Genomic DNA, 20,272 nt, shown 5'->3' with positions numbered 1-20,272 from the left:
TTAAAAAAATATTATCCTGTTTTGCCAAATGAAACATAGCTAAATCGTAATCCTTTAGTTAGTCCTAACTGGCAATAAAAGTCAAATTCCAATATTTGGTCAATTTTTGGAAATAAGGTCCAAAAACATGCGTTTTTAGGGTGTTTTTCGTATGCTGTGACAATTAAGCCCAAAGACTTGTACCAAGACTAATTTCAGTTTATGAAGTCTAATTTTTGAAAAAGACATGTTTCATTCTGATAACCGATAATTTAATTAAAGAAACACAAAAAAGTGAAAATTATAGCAAAATTTCGGCATATACTCAAGATTTTGAATGCTTAGACTTGTTCCAAGTCTTAGATTTTTGTGACTCGATTGTCAGAAAATATGCCGAAAATGCATGTTTTTTGGCTCTTTTTACAAGAATTAGTAAAATAGTGATTTTGGTTTTTATTGCCAGTTAGGACTAACTAAAGGATTAGGATTGAGCTATGTTTCATTTGGCAGAACTTGATAATCCCGAAAAATTAGTGCTGTATTTTCCTGAAATAGGGAGTAAGTAACAACTAGGGATGTGCAGATTTAGAATCTACCGGAAGTCTTAAAGGCACATTTGAGCAAATTAAGTTATTCAGTTCAAAGGTCACAGAAGCACTGTAGGGGTAAAAGGTCAATGGTCATATATCTCTAGAATGCCTAATTAGTGAGATATAGGTCAAAATAAGTAAAAACCAAATTGTACATGGGTAAAATTTGCAAAATACTCCAATTGCAATGACATTGGTCTCGAATTACCCGCCTTGACAACAAAAAAAAAGTGTATATGTATGGAGTCTAGATTTCATGTTACGACCTATGTACATCGATACATAATACCCTTTGACCCATTTCTCTTAAAGTAAGCATCATGGAGATACACGACCATCGACTTTTTTATTCCTTAGGACCAGAGGAACAACAACTTGTGTGACCTTTGACCTAAATAACTCAATTTGCTCAAGAGTGCCATCGTGGCTCCCGGCGGAATCTAAAAACTACATTACCCTCCTCTATTCCTTGAAGCAAAAACATTGCATTAGTACGCAAACATCACGGTCATGCTGGGGCGTCAATGATTTCTATCCTCGCCTGACAAAAAAGGTGACTAGTCTTCACACATAGACCATGAAAAAAACGTCTATGATCTCATCCAGTCAATTTCACTTGAAAACAGGAATTCAATAGAATTCAATGCTTGAAAGTGTCCCTGCAAGCAGAGCAGATTAAGACCAGGGTTTAGAAAACGCCGAATTATACTTATTAAATGTTAGTGTTAAAAAAATATTGATAGACAAAATGCAACCGTACGGGGCGTTTTTGTATTTAATTTAATAACTTTAATACTATAATTATGCGCCTTTTCACCATTGCATTTCTTGAAACACCCAGCAAACACAAAACATTTTCGACACTGTTCGCAAAAGGTTAGAGAAGGTTGCATAATATTTGGGAAGCAATTAAGTTTAAGCAGCATGTTAACCTTAGTTTTTAGTCAAAGGTAAAAGACATAAGACCCAGAGACCACTCAATCATTTCAAGTGTTTCGCCCGCTTGTGACTAAATCAAATGCTGGTCTTTGCTCCAACCGCCTTGTGCTCCTTCCACTTTGCAATCCAGCTTGGAACCGAGACTAGTAATATGTATGCACGTTTTGCGCCGTATAAACGCACGGTCCACGTAACACGTATGAATTCGTTCTTGGATTATAGTGCCACCAAATGACTAACGGTAATCTTAGGACCATCCCGACTGAACAAAATGTACTACCACCTTACCGGAGGGTATGGACTACCAATGGTAAGGGGGTAGGTGGTTGGAGCCCTCTGATATTTGTTTTTCCAAGTGATAATTTTTCCTAGTGTATGTGGGACAAAAAAATTGGTTTTGGATAAATCTTGGAGTGTGCAAAGGGTGCTGACTATATTTACACACAGTGGCTACCTATGGCATCCATCGCTTTGTAACATATGCCACTGCAGCCGCGACAGCAGCAGCGGGTAACGTGACTACGCCTAATTCAACCGGTGCACCCGCGATTAGTTCAACTGCAGCATTTGGATTGCGTCCAACCAGATATCGACCAGTTAGCGCATAACCTGTACCATACCATTGAATTTGCCTGACCAGATCTTCGTAGTCCTTGTTGGTAAAGCGTTTGTGTCCAATTTCAGCAAGCATGGTCTCTACTTCTTCTAACAATTTCACGGCTTCATTGCCAGTACGACCTTCAGGACGGTTGTCGAATGTAACGTGCGCTGCACTCGCTGTTACAAACTCTTTGCCAATATCGTTTCTTTCTTTGATTTCTGTGATGATGTCTTCAATACATTTGTCTTCTTTTAGAACTTCATCTAAATGCGTGAAAATTATGATAGTGTGTCTGCAATGTAAAAATAACCCCACCGCAATATTAGAAATCTTTTACATACTTGATGTATGTCCAATTGCTTAAAGTCAATGATGTAGTGGGTAAAGATCAATAGTTAAAATTGCTTCATATATCGTTGCATATGCATGCCTGTTTGTTCTTTTGTTTTGATTATATTTTCAGCTTTTTTAGGAAAGTACAATCTCATGCCGGTGTTTAAAAAGAAGATGCACAGGGCAATTATTGCTTTATTTTTTCTTCTATTGTGAATTTTAGGCGGGGAGGACATATCCCTCCCGCTTCCACCACCTATGTTTAATCATGAACTGAAATTGGAAGCTCACATCTGAACATGATCTCTTATGATTCATTAATAACTCCATTATTGTAAAGTCCTTGAATAGTCTCATCATACATGCTATTATCATAATTAATAAATGATTACTGCATCTGTATTCTTAACAATTGCCAACATAATTATTTCATTTATTTCCAACATACATTGAAATGTAGGGTAAGAAATAAGTAACGAACAACAAGAAAATCACATTTTTTCTTCAGGTCTCGACAGGTCTCGAACTTAAAAAAGTTCGAGACCGAGACTTTAGAGGTCCGAGACCTAGACCTTGATATCCGAGACCGAGATCGAGACCTGCAACACCAGGTCTCGAGATGGTCTCGAGACCGAGACCTACAAAACTGTATAACATACGTAGAATTGACATTAAAGCCATATTGTAACATTTACTTTCTGAGGAGGACACCCTCAATATACATTGATTGCAATGTATAGATGAGGTGACATGTGTTTACATTTGATACACCCTCTGTTGGTCTGTGATCAAAACTGTCAGGCAAAAAACACTATAGTTTACATAGAAGAAGTTGATTTTTATTCATTATTCATTAACTTTGGTTTCAAAGCAAATAATACTAAAAATGTTATCAATCTTGTTTATAAATGCATCAAGCTATATACATAATATCACACAAAACTTCAAAGGTTTTTAAAAGTTGAGTTTTAAAGAAATTTATGTGGTCTGTCATAGACACTCCTATGTTATTTTACCTGGCTTGAAACAATAGAGGGCGGTCTGAATGTAAACATGTGACATCATAGGTCAACTCATCTAACTCATCAGTCGAACGCATACGCGATGTTGATAACGACATGGCTTAAGTACCAACAGGACCGACCTCGGTCACGATCGATGGAGTGACACGCATTGGTGGTATCGGCGGTGGAATTAAATTGCGATTTTATTCAACTTGCTTTACTTCAGTTGTTCGGCTCAAAATTAAAAGGACATATATGACAGTAAAACTAACATTTTGTGGAAAAGAGATACAAATCTATTTCTATGGAAATGTTACATTTTCTTTCTTGGTTGTTTGAAGGGGCGAGATTTTCATACAAGCAGTGGGCTATGTTGAAAAATGTTGGGGTGAGAGTTTTCAAGTGCTCAGAAAGCTTGGGAATTAGAACATGAAGTGCAAGCCCTCCCGGCATGTTGCATCCATGGTCATTTATGGGGATTGGGCCATCTTGACGGGGAACGAAACCATCGCAAGGTCTCGGTAATAAAAGATTTGGAGGTAAAACAGTGATGCCAAAACTCACCCAATACGGTGATAGAAGTTGCATCAAACACAATATAAAAATGGGGGTCTAAAACACATAAAAGTTCTCAGCATTAGAATTAGATATAATAAAATCATTCAATTATTTTAAATAGTGCAAAAATTCGACACCTATAATGTAAAATTGGGGATCCGGGGAAAGAAAAATGAATATTACACAGTACGATGAAATAATGACAACATTTACAGCATGGGTGGGTGGACTTACCTAAGCATTTCATCGCCAAATGCATGTTTCAATATCTCCAGTGATTTTCGAACTTCGGGAGTTTGTCTCATGGTACTATTGATAACAACAAGGAAAGCATGGGGTCCCGGTAGCGTGTACAGCAGACACTTACAAAGTTCCTCCATGGTCATTTGGTTAGTATATTGTGGACGAGTATCAAATAGGCCTGGTGTGTCAACCAGTCGTACTTTCCTCCCTGATATGGCAAACTCTTCAACCTGACATTCCTCTGTATTCGATGTTTGCCCCACTGTTGCATTGAATCGTTCTCCGTTGCGTCCTATCGCTGTTGAAATAATGGTGTTCCCGCTGGCACTTTTCCCTGATCCCGTATGGCCAACAAGAATCAGGTTGAGAACTAGCAAGGGAAAAGATGAAATCAAGATCAATCTTAAACATTAAGAAAGAAAGTTCAAGCTGAATCGATGATCGGCAGCTAAATGTGTTATATTTAATAAAATATATCACCTCTACTTTACTGATATGCTTATAATGTCAGAAAGAATCCCACTTTGCCAACTCGATTTGGGTACAAAGACTCTGTACTATCATGTACTAAAGTCAGCACAAAAAGTAACGCAGCTGTTATAAATACACCTATAGCTTCAGAAATAATAATTGTTTCCACAATGTTTCAACATAGAGAGAAGGACGATTTATTTACGAGCATTTTCATACTCCATTGTCAAATGTCGTTCAATATTAACGATACAGTAGTTTCTTTTAAAGAAAATACCAGAATTTAAAAGTTGTAGTTTATAGCGATCAATGGTTATTACGCAAGCAATGTGCGCTGACTTCAAATCAATACAAATAACTGCAACTTTTAAATTCGGATATTTTTCTTTCAAAACACTGTTGTGTTGTTAATATTGAACAAAAATGGACAAATGGGGTATTAAAATGCGGGTAAATAAATTGTCCTTTTTATGTTGAAATATTGTGAAAGCAGTTATTATTTCTGAAGCTATAGGAGTATTTATAACAGCTGCGTTACTTTTTGTGCAATCTTTATGATAGTAGCCTGGATCCGATTAGCTGTCTAGACTCCACGAATGCACTTGGCAGTAGCACCTGGGGGGCACTTAATACAAAAGACTGGAAATGGTCCCCCGGAAAGCCCCTGTTTTGGACCGCGAATCTCCGACAGGCACATGAATTTCACCAAATTAGTGCGCTGAAAGACAACTTGATTTTGATCATTTCAGTTCTAAAAGAACCCAAACGTTCTTATTCTATACATTTCTGTATTTTCCAAGCGATTTTCAACAAAGCCAAGAAAAAGACCCTTGATATTTGACCTTTCAACAGGGGCGTAGCTAGTCGGGGTGTGCGTGTGTGTGTGGGGGGTGCGTTTGGGCAAAGCCAAATTTTAGTCCACATTCGTCAATTTTTTGTCCCATTGTGTAGGGTGGGGCAAAGCCAAATTACGTCCCCATTAGTCATTTTTTTGTCCCATTTTTCAGTCATCTTAATGACACTTTACTCTTCGCTTTCTCCGTTTTATCCCTGAAAAATGTGTGTGGAAGGCAATTAGCTCCCCCCCTTCCCCTCCAGTCTACCCCTGGTTACGCCACTGCCCACCAAAATATTGATGATGTGCCCCCCTCCCGTATCGCGTAGCACCATAAAATAAGTGAGTGTCCCTTTCCGAGCGGCACCTATTCTGAATTAATAACTATTGTTAAGCGATCATTAAACATGCAATATCTATTAGGCTATTGTAATTAGACAGTAATGTTAATTATACTAACGAGGATTATTCATCACTTGTTTCAACAGCTCCATCAGAACTTCATTCTGATTCGACCTCGACGCATTATCTAACGGGCCATCCACGTTCTTGTTCTTAAAGGCGACGCATCTCCAGTGACAAGCTGAAAGTATATCCCTTAACGGACCTACACGCATGCGTTGGAGAAATGTTTTGAAGTCCTGCCTTCCGCAATCCAAAAAATCTTTTCTCGTAAATAGAAAAATGAGCTTTCTGAAAAGATCAAAATAAAGAACAAATTATGTAAAAGATTATAATGTCAACCGCTAGGTACGATTTGCCTCACGTTTGACACATTTTGAAACTTTACAGTGATAATCTACGCGTCACATCAAGGCATATTATGTTTACTACATTATTTGTTCTCACTATTAACAGGGTTCAGTGAATATTTACATTTTTGCTTTGTTAAACCGACTAATTAAACATCCTTAAGGGGTGAAATCAAAACTCAACCGGTTCCGGTAGAGCTCGGTAGGTTGCGTCCGGTTGGAGCCGATTTCTATTGTCCCAAACAATGGAACGTGGTTCAACCGCCAGTCAACCGGCGATCGGGTTTTGATTTCATCCCTAATAAGTATGATCAACGCCAGGAATAAGTATGATCAATGCCGGGAATCTAATGAAATCAATATTAAAACATACCCTGTATGATCTTCTGGCAGCTTGTTTCTAATGTACTCTATGAAGCGAAGCTCGTTGACGCCAGGGTCACGATCACTTTGTAAAACTATCGCGATTGGTCGAACGGTTTTGTCAGGAAGAAAGACACACTTCTCAATTTCTCTAAATACATGTTCATCGAGTGGTTTTAAACTCGGTGTATCCGCAATGAGTACTTCATTCTCACCGATAGTACGCATAGCAACTGAAACGCGACTAATGATGGCAGCTCCTTGTCGTCTTTCCGTGTCAAATACATGATCTCCGTCTGGTATGTTGAGAATGTTATTTGCGGTATGACTTTTGCCTTTCCTGCTGGGGCCAATAAGCACAAGAGAAATTTCCTTTTCTGCAACAAAAATGGAATAATAACTACTTGTGAAAAAAGATATTGCTCATCAGAAATAAGGCAAACAAAGTCAGACATGATTGACATCTCACTTGCGTGAAATGATTAGCAATAGTTTTTGTTTTGCTTCGTCGTCAAATTTTGCTTGCCGTTTCTGCTCTCATGACATATTAATTATGCGAATAATGTTACTCTTCATGGTTAGGGAACTATATGCAGTTTGATAAGGTGATATCTTCCGAGTTTTACACTTTACATATAGTAGACAAGCCACATCTGTCTATATCTGCTTTAGTTAAGATTTTAGTGCCACATTTGTGCCCATCCACCACAAACTGGTCGTAAAGTCGGCATTTTCCATTTTGGGATACAAACAAAAACAGTGGATTTCTATGTTGAATATACCAGGAATTTGACCTTTGATGAACTATAACTTCACTTCCAGATGTCCGATGAAGCTGGTTGAGGTGCCATTTTGAAGCTGTAAGTGAATTCTTTCAAAATCTGCAATAAACAGAAAATGATCTAGAGCCGACTTTACTACCACTTCGTGGTGGATGGTCACATTTATAGTCAACAGCCATGTTAAAATGTATCTACTCACTCTTATCTTTTTATTTTATCTGGCTGTAATTTCTGAAAAGTGACGTGAGCTGAGATATTTGGGTAGAAAATGCAAATTTGGGACCTTTTTTACCTTTTTATTAAAAAAATATCAATATCAAAATATCTATAGCTTTGTGTTTTGTGAAAAAAAAACCCAGATATGCACTATCAGTCCAGAAAACAACAACACAGACAAATATTCTGTAAAAGGCAAAAAAAATTCTGTAAAAACGGACAATCCTGTAAAAAAGAATTGCCCCTTTTACAGAACTATTTTTAACAGTGTTTTTTTAGAGTGATAGGTTTTGTATACTTACTTGTCGTTACAACATTTTTTGCAAGAGACATGATCTTGATCTGAAGATCATCAGTACCGATAATGAATCTTTCACCCAACTCCTCCTTTATCTTGCTTAAGACACCTGGAATGTCCTTAATGTTTCTTTGACGTGCCCCATCTCTCGGTTTGAAAACCACTATCATATGCCTGTCGTACGAAACGAATGTAAACAGAAAACGAACAAGTTTAAATTCATTGTGAAATGATTTAGGGCCAACAAACAAGTCACGCAGTGATATTGAGTACTATTTCGAATCATATTATGCTTTATATAATTGTATGCACAAAGCCTAGTTGACCGACGCAAAAAAAGTTGACAAAATATCAGGGTTGTTTGATTTAAAGCACGTCGATTTAAATCACTGATTTAAATCGCGATTTAAATCACTTGATTTTTTTTTAAGTCACTGATTTAAATCAACTTTTTCCATTTTTTACAATTTTTGATAAAATGTAAGTTAATTTCTTGCTTAAATTGACTGTTTTACTTCATTCTTAATGCTTCTACAACTTTTGAATACAATTAAAATGCCTCTATGATGTCACTTTATCTATTGCTAAAAATTCATCTTCAAGGTGCAGAATTCAACAGGTTTGTTTCCCATGATTTTACCAACATTTTTCTTTGAAATTTTCACATTTAAAAACATGTTTTGATTTTTTGTAAATACCTGGTAGGATTGTGCATATGACTAGCATTCCACTGGTACTCTTTTGACTTTATCATGGGGGTATAGCAGTTCGTGGAATAATAAAAAAAAAATTGATATTTTTTTTTTAAATCAAAAAATCAACAACCCTGCGAATTATCGCAAAAGCTTAATAATTGCAAAAAGCAAGCCGTAGTCCAATGCACTAGTCCGCCAAGTATAATTATCGCACAAGCATAACAATAAGGTCTCTATTATCAAAATCGGACAACCATGGGTAATGAAAAGCACGGTATATTTTGTTACTTTAGCCTAGAGTCCGAAGTTTACCGTTTTCTAAAATCCATTTTCCGTGTTGTAATCCGTGTTGTAAAATTTGTAAATCCGTGTCATGAATAAAGCTTAAAATGTATAAATAATGATATTAATTTCACAATAAAGTGTTCAATATTGCGATCAATGTGTTCTAATTGGAATATTCTCACGATAATAGGCCGACTATTACGATGTTTTAGGGATATAGGGGGTTCATGCCTTGGTTACATATACCTTTATTTCATTATTATTAAACAGTATTTTTATCATAAAAATGGACGTACACAACTCATGATTGTTTTTACAATTAATTCCTCTTATCTTTTAACAATTTTTGTCACATCATACAATGTAATTTTCCGTGTTGTACCTCCGATTCCGTGATTTTCTTCCGTTTTCCGTAAAACGGAAAACTTCGGACTCTACTTTAGCCCCACATGGGCCACCAAATAAATTTACCTGTAAGCAGCCTTCCCAAAGCGTTTCTCGAAGACTTCCAAACAAGCTGACATATCGTCCGCACTTTCTTCGTTTTCATCAATCACCATAACATACACTCGTGGTCCAGGCGACGTGAGCAGTAAGCTTTCACCAATTTTCATCTGCATGTCACTGAAAGGTGAAGCGGCTGTCTCCAATTGTACAGCGGGCGTATTCACAACCAGTATCCTCTTTCCATCTACAACTCTTTCCTTGACGATACATTCAGGTGGTTCAGATTCACCAAACACATTGTTGTTGAGAAGTAAATTCCCAATACTATATTTCTTACTATCTCTACCTCCGAGGAGAATGAACCGGTGCTTGAAAGGTCCTGATAAGATGTAAAACCAAAATAAGACTCTTGTTAAACAAAAATCTACACACATACTTCTCGGTTTGCGAAATTATTGTTACGCGGACAAAGAGAGTATATAGTATGTACTCATCATAGCCCTGGCCTGGTGTAGCAATATGGGAATCATTATAGCCCTGGGTGTAACACTATGGGAAATACACCATCTTGGATTGTTATGCATGAGTACTAAAGTTAAGTATCTTCCTAATTTCGACAAAGGTCCGAAGGAATGAGACTTAGCGTCCTAACACTACATATATAAATCCGCCATATTGGTATGTCACATATGGAGATCAAAAAAGTGTACTGGTCAACAAAAGCCCAACATGGAACGAACGTTTTGCGTCTTAATATGCTTGAGCTTTACAGGGTTTGCGCACAGGGGCTATTTTAACGTGTCTCTTGGCAGTGAGATTAAAAAGCCGCGCAGTGACAATTAGAAATCCGTGCTTAAAATATTCATATGCCATTCGAAAAACTCAATTTTTATCATATGTGAGTGGACACTACGAATGAGCCGTAAACTCGGCAAATTGTATTCTGAGATACAGTGCAAAATGTGAGTGAAAGTCGATCATAGGTGTCTCAATTAGGCGCGACATGTTTCTCATTTGATAGCGCTTAAACCAATCAATAATCCTATTGCTGAAGAGGATAATAATCTTCTACATATAGAATCATTAAATAGCTTATAGTCTTTGTTTGCTTTGGCTAAATCCTGTTGAAGTGGTGGGTTACAAATGCATTATATTTTGTCTAGATATGTTTAATCAACAATAACAATGAGAGGACATTCCTGAACCTCGTTGACTTGGGGATGATTTGAAATGACCGCCAATTATGACTTTATTACCAGCAATGTGGAAAAAGAGACACTTGTAGAACCGAAAAAATATACCATTTTGTTCAACAAACCATAACCCCGCTTCTGGATATCGTTTGAAGTCAAATGATATACTATTTTAAAGCTTATGATATATATTTTCTAAACACGAAATAAAACAAAATTGACCGGGGCCGACTTTACGGCTGATTCGTAGTGTCCAGTCACATATGATCACTTTCAGGTAAAAAATTCGCGCTGTGCGCACTTAACACTTCATCACCCCTTTTCTCGGAAATCGTCCAATTTGTAACACGGAATTTAAATTTTGCAAAACGGAAAAATCGTGCCTTTAGAGTAGTCTGTATCTGATACGGACCCGGACTCCGAAACTAGGTGTAATCCATATCACCCGAAACCGAACCTAATAACAGCTTTATCATACCGTTCAAATAATCTCACACAACGAGGAAAACTATTCACGGATGTATTTCTTGGCTGGAACACTTGAACCCATGCCCCTTTCTGTTAGACTTGCTAATGTCATTTTGGACCTGATGTTTGTGATATCTTTTCATATACTGGGAGGCAATCTAAATCAGAAAGAAAGGCAAGAAAGGGGGTGCTCAGTACAAATGACTATACGGGGGCGTGCCGCAAACATGGGTAGCATTTTCAGCCTTTAAGTATATATTAATGATCCCTTTTTCGCATATGGATGGGTCCTTTTTGAAAGTTGTCTTAATTTTTTCGTAAAATAACTCAATTTTGCCTCACGGCAGCCAAATTTATTGAAATTTCCAGTTTGGGCATATCGATGCGTCCAAATTTCTTGAAATTGGTTTATTGATGGGTCCACTTTCAAATTCTCAGCGGCATATCCCTAACCAAACCGTGCTTCAGTCCTCCCGGGCTTTGGGGACCGATTTAGGCCAATATAATTGTATTTGTTCCGTTAAAGTATAATTTTAGGAGCGGATTATTGGTACTATTTGAAATTTTTGCCCCTCCCCGTCCCCAAACTGACTGGTCCACCTATGCCTCCAATGATTAAAATAAGTCTACATTAGGTCACATATTGGTTCAGAGGACTTTTTCAAAATGGCCGGCAAAAACGACCTTTTTTTCCAACATTTTGGCAAAAAATTGCCAAAAAATGAACAACTATGGCTTGAAATATGTCATTTTTGAGGTCGCTGAATTAAAAAAAAAAACACTAATCAGAGTGATTCAAGTATTGCATTGTCATTAAGGGGGTTCTACACCCCTGCCCAATTTGTAGTACGAAGTAAAGTACGCAGTAAATTACGCAGTTTCTGCTCGCTGTAATCTCAAGTGGAATTAACACACTGCTAGGCGCACACAAATGCATGAGCGTCTTTAATACGCGACGCAAGATACGCTACGCAAAATTTGCGTACCTTACTACGTACTTTAAGTTGGACAAACTGTATGTACTTTGCCCCCCTTCACGAGAGGCAGGCAATCATGGAGTAATTGAGTTGGGAATCTTTGGGTCTAATCCTTTACATCCTCTAATCCTTTGGGGCTAAGCCCACAAAATCGCCCATATGCTTTTAATATCACCCTTGCTTACCGCAATTTGCAGCTGTGACGTCATCTATGCGCTTTTTCAGACAATTAATTTCATCCTCACTGACCGTGCCTTTATCAACATGCAGAAGTACCAATCGATGTTCGCATTTCTTCAATAACTCCTTGAATTCCTCTGAGCCATACTTGTCAATGTAGTCAACTGCATTGTCAGACCCCGTCTCCTCACATAAAAGTACCACAATTATGTGCCTGAAATAGCAAACTTGCCACTATTAGCAATATCACTGATGTTGTAGCATTGCCTGAATTTTGCATAATTTTTCTAGTCAAATCAGAGCAAATTACAATTGACCTCTAGATGACCTTTGACATTGGAAGACCTCCAAAATGTTACTAAAAATCGTTTATGATTCCCGGGCGACCTTTGACATTAGTATCCTTGACTCCCCACTTTCCTCCCATAAGAAGTATTTTGACCAACTTTGATAATGATCTATCGCTTTCAAGCGAGAATTAATTATACACAGTATACGCAGTGTTTTTCAGGCGAGGAACTACGATTTTCATTATTTTGGCATATTGACTTCATTTAACCACATCCTTGATCTGAACAGCCTTCAGCTCACCTTAGGTCCCCAATTCAATGATCATTGCCACCAAGTTTGAGTAATTGAGTTCACTAGTATATAGTAGTAGTGAAGTTGGAATGGCATATATTTCATGAAATTTATCCACATACACACCCCTGCACACCCCCACACAAAAATATTGACTGCAAAAATAGTGACTGCATTCTCTTTCTGAACAAGTTCAAGCGAGACAAAAAAAGATTGTAGCTTGTATTATATACCTCACACATAGATTTAGTCATCTGATCGGTTAATACTAGATCCGAAAATACAAGGGATGCGTTATATGTAGACGAAAGACGCATATGAACATGGAAAACACTCCCTAACTCACTGGTAAATGGTCATAAAATCTTGTGATGTTATGTTTAATATACCTGTAAATACTCTCGCCATAGCGATTGACCAGTCTTTCTTTTCCTGTTAGGTCTAATGTTCCATCTCTCAGAGATTTGAGATCAAAAGCAAGTATAACTGTGTCGCATGGCTCGTCTGTGGATTCCCTTGAAACAACTACCCGGTGACATGCAAACAGTTTATCCAGTCCTGGTTTGGCAATAACTGTGAAACGCTCACTTGGCGCTTTGTCACCCAAGACAAGAATGTTCCATGCTGTTGGGATACACAGAATCAGGCTTATTAACTTACATAATTATTATGTTTGGTTATTTTTAAGCTTATGTCAGTTTGTTTGACCTTCCATTCAAGTCTAATTTTGATCAAATGAAATCGAATGAACCTTTCAAATCACACATAGAGTGGCTGCGGAAGCATTATAATTGGGGGGGGGGGGCAAGCTTATTTTGTTCCAATTTTACTGAGATTTTTTTAATTCAATTTCAGACTATATAAGCCCTAAATGGGGTATGTTTTGCTATTTTGTGGGCCAGTGCGCGGTTGCGTGAAAATAGTTGCAATTTTACCCTAAAAGGATAAATACAGGGCAATTATTGTTTTATTCTTTCTTCTGTTATGATTTTTAGGATGAACATCCCCTTTGCCGCCTATGGACACATCAGTTATGAACAACTCTTCTCAACTATATTTGACATTATTATTTTTTGATGAATCCAATTGTGTGAAAATATTGGATCCAACACATAATAATGATAAAATTGGATGCTTTACGCCCAATATTCATTGGTCTCGCTATGAATTTTAAATAAATATGGGCTCAATCGATCCAAATTTTATTTCACACTTGACTGGGAAACTCATAGTGCACTTACGTCCACGGGAAATTCACCGTGACCTTTCAAGCCATAAACCCGCTTATTGAAGATTAAACCGATATATGCAGTACTATATATACTACCATTATATAGTAATCTATTGTCCAATGCAAATTTATTACCACCTGATAATATTGATCCAATGAGCGACCGAATTGTCGGACGACTAATCCAATTGATAATGAGGCTATTGACATGTACGAGCGAAGCTCCACTGACCGAGTTGTGGGATATTTTTCACTGGTTTGCAGTTGTTTGCTGTCATTTACTCATCAAGGCGGACCACCGTTATTATAAGGACTATGCCAATTATTTAAAGATTGATATGTAGAGAATAGGCCATAATTGATTGACAGAAAGTACTAAATTTGTTTTATGACACCAATATTCCCAATACGACCAAAAAATGGCTGCCCGGTGAAGCAAAATGTGCATTGGAATAACACGGCGAGTTTGGATAGATGGTAGGATTTCTTTTTAATAAAAATGTATGTTCCCTCGTTATTAAGCTTTTACCGGGTTGAAGATTCAGATATTTGGAAAAGAATAAGTAATTGAAACATAGAGCAAGTATTAAAATCATAGCTTTTATACTTTTTGATATATGATACTAACTAGTTCATCCCATATAGCTACAACACAGCGCTACCAGTAGGGTTCAATTGCCTATTGTGAGTGCCCCTATGTTGTGTGCATACATGTAGTTAACAATAACTGCATGATGTTCGTACAGCGACGCTCTTGCATACACTTTAATTTCACACTATTCACTAGTTTTCTGAATAGAATCACTACTCATTTATTGATCCCTAACTATTTGTTTTGATGAGATTGTTGTTCATTTTGATTGGTATATTATAACTTTGAACCGATAATCTTATCAAAATGAATAGTTTCCGTTTTATTTTAACAAGTAGCTATTTAAATTGAAAAGATCTCCAACCCATTATTTGACAAGATTATCCATATCAATTTGAAAAGTTTCTGCTTTATCCCCCTCGGAGAAGATAAACTATTCAAAAGGTCATTTTTCTATTTATTTTATATTAATAGAGATAATGTGTGGCAAATTGTCAAATTTTAAAAGTTTCTATTCAAAAATGAGTAGATCTTTAATAAGAGTGTATGTAAAGTATTGAAATTGATATACTTACGTTGTTTACGCCCGAAATGTGCAATGGAACAAAACAACAGCGGGATGAAAACTGCAATGTACACAACTCGATACATATCAGACGATTTCTGCATATCTAGACGATTCGAGAGAAATAATAAAATATTTATTTGAAATAATTCAGTAAATAAATTCTCAGTTATGCACAAAAAGGAAGTCACTTGACTGGTCGTTGTAAGCTAAACAGCCCGTCGACATATTTGACAGGATAAGGTCATGATACCTAAATACAGCCAAATTAAAAAGTCGCCACTAGTTCCATCCCCATTTAATCAGAGTCTGATGAGTTTATTGCCAAAACAATTTATATAATAATTTTTTATACACTTTCCTTCGAAGGTTGATACCAAATTTGATATCAAAAATTTAAAAATACGTTAACATCATTCCCAGTCATATATTAAACCAACAACAAAGATTCAAAATGCCTGTTGTTATGTTTCTTGTGTGTTATTACTTAATGTATAATATGAAAACATATAACAGCGGTCTTAAAATTCATATATTAAAGATTAAATCTAGAAAAGTGAGTCGCAAATGGCCACTTGCCAATTAATTAAACCATATAATTTTGGGCTACTTAGTTTTCTTATTTGCCTAGAAATATTAGAATGTTCGATATTTCATATTTACGTTAGAGAGAGGGGAAGGGTTTAGCCTCCTAACGAAATGACTTTCGTTTATAGGACTTCATCGAACTTTCGAGTTGTTCCCTTAGGGATAAGGCTAATAAAGGAGATGTCAAAAGGACCCTATATTGTTTCTTGTCCATGGGCTCTTGCTACGCCCCCATATTCAAACAAGTATTCAAATAAATCTAGCTCTATTACTGAAATTCAAATGTCATTAGTTTTGCACGTGAGCAGTTCAAGCTGATACAAAATAGGACTTTTGTTCAATACGAATAAAACAACACTGTGTAACATCAGACACAAATCATATACTTGTATACCAAAATACGTGATAATAATTGAGAACATAAGAGGAAAAAGGGGCCAACTCCATCTCCACAATATTCCCAATATTTGTGGAAGAAAGGCCCGACTCCATGGAGTTGGGCCTTTCTTCCATGAAAGAGAGTGGATTTGAGCCCTTTTTTCGCACAAAAGGAAAAAACTGTCTGCTAGCAATAAAAGGTCCGGGTCTAACTCATTTTTGTAAAATGGAGGAGTTGGGCCCATCTTCCACTTAGGTCTTCAATTGAACCTGAAAACACTTTTGGTAATATTATGGTCATCAAAGTTCCCACTGAGGTAAAATCTCTGATACTTGTGTCAAATCTTGTACATCAAACTACAGTAAAAACTCGATAGTTAGCATATGTGCTTACTATCGAGAGCTTTTGAAGACATGAAATTGTACCAAAGTCCGGCGTTTTGCCAACTGAGCTAATGGGGTTGAGACACACATTTGCAGGTTTACACGTTCGTATATAACTATGTGTATCGATGATTTGCTCAAAACCCTTTACACTTTTGTGGATGGGGCTCTTCATGTTGCGTGTTTTAAAAGCGCTCGATAGTAAGCACATAATTATGCTAACTATCGAGTGACTATAAAAAGATGCTCTCATTCCTCTGGTTATAAGTAATACATACAAAATATATACAAGATTGGACACTCTACTAAGACGTACATTTCTGGAGTTTAATACGGTATCAGCAATATGAGCAAGCAAGAATTAAAACCTGAAAATATACTTCCAAATACTTTCTGAAAATGCTCGTTAATTGAGACACAATTGAGGCAGGTCCATCCCAGGAAATTACTGCTTCTTCCTACCAAAACCATGGAATGTATGTTACTTTGGATAAAAGAAGTAAAATAAGCTCAGGGGCTACTTCAACTTTTCCTTAAATCCTAGATGGTGGCCAAAATCCCCAAATTCCACTAAAATCCCTAAAACCTCACGTTTACAGTCTTAAAATGTCTTTCATTTTACCTTATATTTTTACTTATATTATAAAAAGTATTTTTTTCCTGGGATGGCCTGCATACAATATACCCTCGTATATATACCTCGCGCGCATTAAAACAAGCAGAACATAACTTACCAGGAAGTAGTACTAGTAAAGAAGCGACAATAACCACCAAAATAGCATATTGCCACGAGCCCTTGATCCTATAGTCCGTTAAATACAAAATCAAAGAAGTACACATTCAATACTGATTAATTATTGAAACATTCCATATATACGAAGTTCATGATCTGTTGACATAACAGTGTTCTTGTACACTGCAAAATTCAAGTGTTTAGATTCTAAACACCTTTTTGTATTTATTTTCTAAACATGTCACAGTGTTTAGTTTCTATAACAGTCAACACCGTGTTTAGAAACTAATCAATATAGTGTCCAGCTCAACTAAACACTATAGTGTTTAGTTTCTAAACACTATAGTGTTTAGTTTCTGAACATGGTGTTGGCTGCTGTAGAAACTAAACATGCCACATCATTTAGAAACTAAACACTGTGACATATTTAATTACCTGTAACATTTATCAGACACTGTGACACGTTTAGTTTCTACATCAATCAACACCATGTTTAGAAACTAAACACTATAGTGTTTAGTTTACCTGGACATTATAGTATTTAGTTTCTAAACATGGCGTTGACTGTTCAAACTGAACACAATCAACACATGGCATATTTAGGACAATGTATTTAGCCAAGAAGTGTTTAGGAGTTTCAATCACATACCTAATCTTGAACATGTAATATGTTTAATGTGCGTTGCTTTCGCCAAAGCAACGAGTTGCTAAGCTAACCAATAGAAATAGAGCTTTTAGCAACGTCTTGCTTTCCCAAGCAACGTGTTGCTTTCCCAAGTCCGGAGTTTTACTCTGGTATATCTGCCTATGCATGTCATGTTTCTATTTGTAATTTAATGTTTAATAGGGCCGGTGTGCGATGTGTAATTTTTCTTTCCCCTGTATATTGATATATTAAGAATAACGGTTAAGCATCATTAATTTGATCTCGTGCACTAGTTTGTAATGTTTGAATGTTTCCATGTTCCAGTGTATGATGCGTAAGCCTCTTCCCTTGTTCACAAAAACTGCATTTTCCGACCCAAATATCTCAGTTCACGTACGTCACTTTGCAGAAATGCCACCCGGGTTAAACAGAAAGATGCGATTCTAATAGTTAATTCTAACCCGACTGGCACCTTTATAGTCTAAAAATGATGCACGAAAACCTTAACTAAAGCGGATAGACCAATGTGGCCTCTCTACTATTATAACATATAACAATAAACGATTAGGGACCGCTTAATATTTACGCGGGGGAGGGGGTAAAAATTGGCGTTTGCAATTTTGTTAATATGACTCTTTTCCATGTCCCTCCTCGTGCTGCTGTGTATTTTTCGCGTTCTCCCTTGAGCATTTAAACAAATCACATTCCCCCAAAGGGTTTCATAACGGCCTTTTTCAGGTTAACTATGTAAACATGAAAAGTAAAAGTGTCATACACCAACTATATATCATGAGTGACAAATGCCATGGTCAGTACATGTCATTATGTTATTTGTTTTCGAACTTTATCTTGAAAGATGTTTGGTGCAAATTAGTAAAAATCGGTACTTTGATTTAGAAATAATCGCGTTGGACATTGTTTTACATACTTAGATAACAACTTTGCACAGGGTGCATGCTTACCAGTAAAATTTATGTCCCATGCATGAAAATACAATATGGCAAATTTAGCAATGCAGAAGCTATTCTGTTCAAGTCCGGAATCTGCAATGTAACCTCTTTAAGGGGTGCGGTATGAACGTTTGGGCAGTATTTTTTGTGGGACATGAGAGCACATCAGACATATCGAATTGCATTCTGCATACGAAGAATGTCATTCTGATATCAAATAATTTTAATTTTTTGAAATTCGCAATATAATATATATTTTATGGCAAATGATTAAAAATTTATGTTTTTGATATTTAACAGTCCTCGAAGTAAAATTTATAAATCTAATGATGTGTACTTAAAGTGTATGTAGCTGGGATGAAAAGCCGACGATCAATTGAAAATTTTGACCTTTCGTATTGAAGATATGGATTTTTCCCCAAAACACCAACAAAATGTAAGTCTTTTTTGGGGAAAAAACGTATATCTTGAAAAAAAAAGGTCACAATTTTCAATTGATCACCGGCTTTTCATCCCATCTACATACACTTTAAGTACATATCGCTAGGTTTATAAAGTTTACTTCGATGACTGTTAGATACCAAAAATTTAGAAAATAGCAACTTTTAATCATTTGTCATAAATTTGTATTACATCGCGAATTTCAAAAAATCAAAATTATTTGATATCAGAAGGCCATTCCTCGTATTCAGAATACTATTCGATATGTTTGGTGTACTCTCAGCTCACACAAAACATACGTAAAAACGTGAATAAACGTTAATATCAGATCCCTTAATCATGTTAATGTATACATTATATTTCTAACCGTATTGACCTTCCAGCATCCCCCCGCCCATGATATTTCATGTTTATTGTCTACGAAATTATTTTAATAGTCATCTGTAGTTTTAGGTAATGCTGCTACTTATAGATAACAACTTTGCACAGGGTGTTTACCAGTTATGTCCCATGCATACAAATTCACTACGGCATATTTAGTAATGCACAAGCTACTAGTCTGTTCAAGTCCGGACCCTGCAATGTAACCTCTTTAATGTATATATATATTTCTAACCTTGTTGACCTTCCAGCCTTTTCCTCCATGATATTTCATATTTATTGTCTACGAAATTATTTTAATAGTCATCTGTAATTTTAGGTAATGCTGCTGGCACAGCCCTAAAGTTATTAGAACTAGAAAACGCTTACCTTTGTTGCCAGGGAGCCATTGTTTGTACTTTGCTGAAACAATTTTCGACTGCGCATTAATGTGTTATCTGGCATACATCCTACATTTATGTTAAAAACATTTTCATTTGTCATTGCATCGGTTTGGGGAAGACCCTGGGCTGTGAAAAAAATAATATTGGATATGCGCATGTCATCGGATGTTTACGGATGTCTGATCGGACCACCAATCTATATTAGCTTC

At 36.5% G+C, this 20,272-nt stretch overlaps 1 protein-coding gene across 1 annotated transcript; it reads right to left on the bottom strand.

Annotated features, from left to right (window-relative positions):
* Positions 1-482: 482 nt before the first annotated feature.
* On the bottom strand, positions 483-20,184 carry LOC140164705 (GTPase IMAP family member 8-like). The gene is made up of 11 exons (XM_072188059.1): positions 20,050-20,184; positions 17,264-17,331; positions 15,190-15,285; positions 13,181-13,415; positions 12,215-12,423; positions 9,416-9,770; positions 7,969-8,138; positions 6,679-7,045; positions 6,014-6,246; positions 4,239-4,617; positions 483-2,401 (listed from the first exon to the last, which is right to left on the bottom strand). Exons 1-11 carry the CDS (start codon positions 20,067-20,069, stop codon positions 1,963-1,965), a joined length of 2,571 nt encoding a protein of 856 aa, XP_072044160.1. The 5' UTR covers positions 20,070-20,184; the 3' UTR covers positions 483-1,962.
* Between the last annotated feature and the right edge of the window lie 88 nt (positions 20,185-20,272).

This window comes from Amphiura filiformis, chromosome 11 (assembly GCF_039555335.1).
Source record: "Amphiura filiformis chromosome 11, Afil_fr2py, whole genome shotgun sequence".
NCBI classification, from domain to species: Eukaryota; Metazoa; Echinodermata; class Ophiuroidea; order Amphilepidida; family Amphiuridae; genus Amphiura; species Amphiura filiformis.
This window is presented reverse-complemented; position numbering and strand designations above follow the sequence as displayed.